General features: G+C 32.7%; 1 protein-coding gene across 1 annotated transcript in view; it reads right to left on the reverse strand.

The window, feature by feature from the left end:
* Positions 1-4,392, reverse strand: part of COL4A5 (collagen type IV alpha 5 chain) — a 227,462-nt gene that overhangs the window by 102,063 nt on the left and 121,007 nt on the right. The window contains exons 5-8 of the mRNA XM_077773807.1: positions 3,343-3,387; positions 3,193-3,255; positions 899-952; positions 530-556 (exon numbers count right to left, since the gene is read on the reverse strand). Coding sequence (XP_077629933.1) covers positions 530-556; positions 899-952; positions 3,193-3,255; positions 3,343-3,387 — 189 coding nt within the window. The remainder of the gene's footprint in view (positions 1-529; positions 557-898; positions 953-3,192; positions 3,256-3,342; positions 3,388-4,392) is intronic.

Raw genomic sequence — 4,392 nt, forward strand, 5'->3', positions numbered from 1 at the left:
ATCCAACTGAAAAGAAAAGTCTATTTTAGAGATATAAATGAAGGTATCCAGTAGCTGGATAGTAAATAATACCATGAACATTAACAATATAGCTAGGCATAGAAGAGAAGAATGGGTCAGAACTGTGTTCTGATACCTGCTGCACAGAATAGAATGAGCTTGTATAGAAGNAGACAGTGTGATGACCAAAGAGATACAGAAGCAAAATCACAAAAGAGTAGTGTCAATGAAGTCAGGGGACAAAACCTTTTCTAGAGGGAGCAGATGGTCAACTGTATCAAAATGTAATGGGAACTGAAAGTATCAGAAATTTGAAATGTGAACACACACTTACAAGTGTATCAGCATATAGGAGATACTTAAAGCCATGGGAACAGAGGAGATTACTTAAGGGTAGCTTATGTGTACCTGCATAACTTCCAGAAATATTCATTTTAAGGCAGAAGTCAGAGACATTATTTGATTTGAAGTTGCAGGCTTTTCAAATATTTTATTTAAAATGTTTACTTTCCTAGCATGAAATGCTTACCTTCATACCTGGGATCCCAGGAGGTCCCTATTATTAAAAAGAAAATGAATTGTTTTATACATATCAGAGGGGATTGAGCAAAAAAAACCACTGTTTTCCAAATAGTCAGTTGAGTAAACTACTGCAGGGCCATTCTAAGTAGAAAGTATCTTAGGGTACTTAAAGATGGCATTTATATGAAATACAATAGAATCCTTACTTTTAACACAGAGCTATACTACCAACTTTTTTTTCTAAAAATCTTCTAATAGTTTACTAGTTTAAAATATACCAACTTTGCTCCACATAAATGCACTGAGCTCACTTTCTACCCTTCTGTTTCTTCTGCAAATTCCCATGTTCACTATAATTCCAAATTTTATAACTTACTGGAGGACCCTGTAAACCAGGAAAACCGGGACTGCCTGGAAATCCACGTTCTCCCTAGAAGGAGTTAAAATGAAAGAGTAATGGAGTAACAAGAAACAAAGAATAACTATACCAACAAACAATGACTTATTGAAAACATTTCTTTAAAAGCCATTTTGAAACATGCCAGATTGCCAAAAATTCATTAGCAATGAATTTTCCAATTACTTCCCTTTGCAATTACTTCTGTATCAACTGCCGATATCAATTCAACCTTCTAAAATACTTTTATCCCAATCAGAAATAAAGAAAAAAATCTTCTACTGACAAATCCATTTTGAGACAATCACACCACAGATTCCTGGCCATCATCACATTTGATAGTTAATGATTTGTCTCAATTTCCTGGCCATGTATTATATAGATTCTTATTTTAACTGCCGCATTGCATTTTTCTTTTATTGTAAAATAAAGAGGAAAAGATGATAAGAGAATGCCATTAATATCACCAAGAGCACAATAATGGCAATAGTTCTAGCAATTGCAGGTCATTATGTTTTCTAGGCACCCAATTTTTCTCACTCACTATTGTAAAGTACTAATATGGACGTTTGGTTGAGAAAACAAAAGCTAAAAAAAAAGAAGAGAAAACAAAAGCTAAAATTGCTGTAGAAGAACCCCAATGCAATCTCCTTTCTAATACCTACGTGCCATGGTAATCCTAGAGACATCCATGTCAGAGGCTTAAAAGAGAAAAATTATTACAGCTCTGTGACTTTGACTTATTGTCCAGTACTCCGTGATGGAGACATCACTTTTTACATATGGAAAAAAAGGCCCAGAGAGAAAGGAAGTGGCCTGCCCATCAAGTTTAGAAGACAGAAAACAAAAGAACCCATATATTTTGAGTCCATTCCTAGAGTTCATTCTATTAGTTACACAGTAAAAAATATATTTAAGAACATTTAATCTGAGAGTATACATAATAAATCCATTTAAAACATTTTTGCTTACATAAATGGGGGCCTCAAAACACAAACTAATCATGAGATCTGCTAAGGTGCTCTTTTATGAAAAGAAACAAAAAGATCCCTTTAATCATATAGTATATTATATACATTATGGATACATTGGTCTTCAAATTTACAACTTTGGCTAGTGGTCTGTTACTCTAGGCATGCTGGCAAACAACCAGTATAGACACAAGAATGAAGGCCATTTTAACAGCAATGTTCCATGCAAACTAACTCCACATTGGTCCTATGAATGTAAGTTCATCCCAGCTGAAATGAAGAACACAAGTAAGCCTCACAAGTCCAAAATAAAAAATGTATTGTTGTTGTTGTTGTTATTATTATTGGCTATTATTGTTGTTGTTATTGTTGGTGGAGGTGTTGGTAAAGGTCACAATGATCTGGAGAAATACTGGAGGTAAAAATAATTTTACTGCCTTGAAGTATATACTACAATAATTACCACAAAAATATAGCCTTCATGATACAAAATAGTTTGTTCAAGTGTTTTTAAATATGTACCCTGTATAAAATCTAACACATGACATTGGCTAGAAAGATCTAGGATATTTCATGAACAGTTCCATAGAGTATCATGTACAGAATGGAAAATGCTGAAAAGGATATACAGAAAATAATAACTATGTTGCATTAATATACAGGAAAAGGAAAAAAGTGAGGGAATAAGATGCAAACTATCAAAAAAAGAGCAAATTTTCCTCATTGTTTTTCCTTGCTATCACTTTATGATATATCCAAATAGTTGATGAAAGACAAGAAAAGTAGGTAATGAAAAAATAAGTTTTTTCATATGTAAAGTTTTATTTTTTTAAAGAAATGGCATCATTTTTGCCANNNNTAGATTTTTAGGATTTTTCTTAAGGAAGTTATTAGGCAAGGTTAAAAATGTTTTAAACATGAGTTTTTGAAAATTTAAATTGTACCTAGTTTTAAAAAGGCAAAGTAATGAATGACATTCACAAGTATTACTCTTAACAGCTGATGTAATATTTGAAACATATATATCCTGATTCCTTTTTAATTCTCATCCTGCTTTACACTAAAGTCAAAATAGGATTAGATAAAATAACCTTCAATCCAATGCAATATTCCAGCTGAATACATGTGTTTAAAGAATTACTGATGTTTTAATATATTGAAAATGTTAACTCACAACATACCCTATATATGTCCTAGACATGTAGCTACTATATCGCCAACATTCTTCACATTGATTTCTTTAAATTTTAAAATCTATTATTATCAAACATGTTGCCTAAGATTAAGTTGAAGAAATCTCACCTTGGTTCCATTGCATCCAGGGATACCTTGAGGTCCTGGGGCTCCATCATGGCCTGGCATTCCCTTTGAAAAGGGATATAGCACATATATAATATTTCTTTTAGATTACTTTTTAAGTAATTTTCAATTAAGAAGCCAGATTCTACTTACAGGAAGACCTGGTGTCCCTGGAAATCCAGGAAGTCCAGGAGGACCCTATAATAAGAAATAAATTCCTTGAACCAAACAACAATCAGTAAGAGTAAAATTATATTCTACCTAAAGGAATTATGAAAATTACATTTTTAATAGCAATGGACAAATGTGTCTCATTGATTATTAGCATTCATTCTTGCTCTAGAAAAAAAATTCCTACACGTGTTTAAAAGTCTCTTTTTAGGAAACTATACAAGCAACTCCTATTTGAGGGAGCATTGTCTTCATTGCACTTAGCAGGAGCAGGCAAATTAGTGTAAGAAATGTCTTTTCTAAAAGATAAAGCAGTTCTGCCAGGTTGGTGATGAATACTGAAATTTAGCAGGGGATGGGTAAGTGGCAAATGTATCTGCTCCTGAGAATATCAATGTGATCACTCCAAAAATTCTTCAATCAAATTTCCCTGTCAGAATTGGCAAAAATACAACTTTGACAATATTCTCTGTTGGTGTGGCTCTGGGAAAAGGAACTCTTACACACAGCTGATAGGATTCAACACCATGGAGAGAAATTTGATATATCTAGCAAAATTACACATTTTAACCCTTTGAACCTATTGAAAGGTGCACTAGAAATTATGAAACAAAATCAGAATTGCAAGGTTACTGACTATAACATTGTTATAACTAACATTTAGAAATGACCATATAACCATAATTATAGCTAAACACTACAAACAATAGGGACATAACTACATAAATTATGGTATGTCCACATAATGTTAGCCTATGCATCTTTTTAAAAAGATGAGAAAAATCTATGTGCACTGAAATGTGTAGTAATCTCCAGGACATAATTTTAAGTAAAAAAAACCCCAACAATAACAAAGTATAAGTGGTGTATATACATATGCTACATTTTTATGAGAAGGGTGGTGATACAAAACAATGAAAAGATAAACCAAAAATAGTAAAAATGAATACCTATGGAGGAAAGAGGAAAAAGAATTGGAGAATGGCAAGAATGGGTAGGAAGCATCTCTGATTACACCACTGTTAAACAACA

This window comes from Crocuta crocuta, unplaced genomic scaffold (assembly GCF_008692635.1).
Source record: "Crocuta crocuta isolate KB4526 unplaced genomic scaffold, BGI_CrCroc_1.0 scaffold737, whole genome shotgun sequence".
NCBI classification, from domain to species: domain Eukaryota; kingdom Metazoa; phylum Chordata; class Mammalia; order Carnivora; family Hyaenidae; genus Crocuta; species Crocuta crocuta.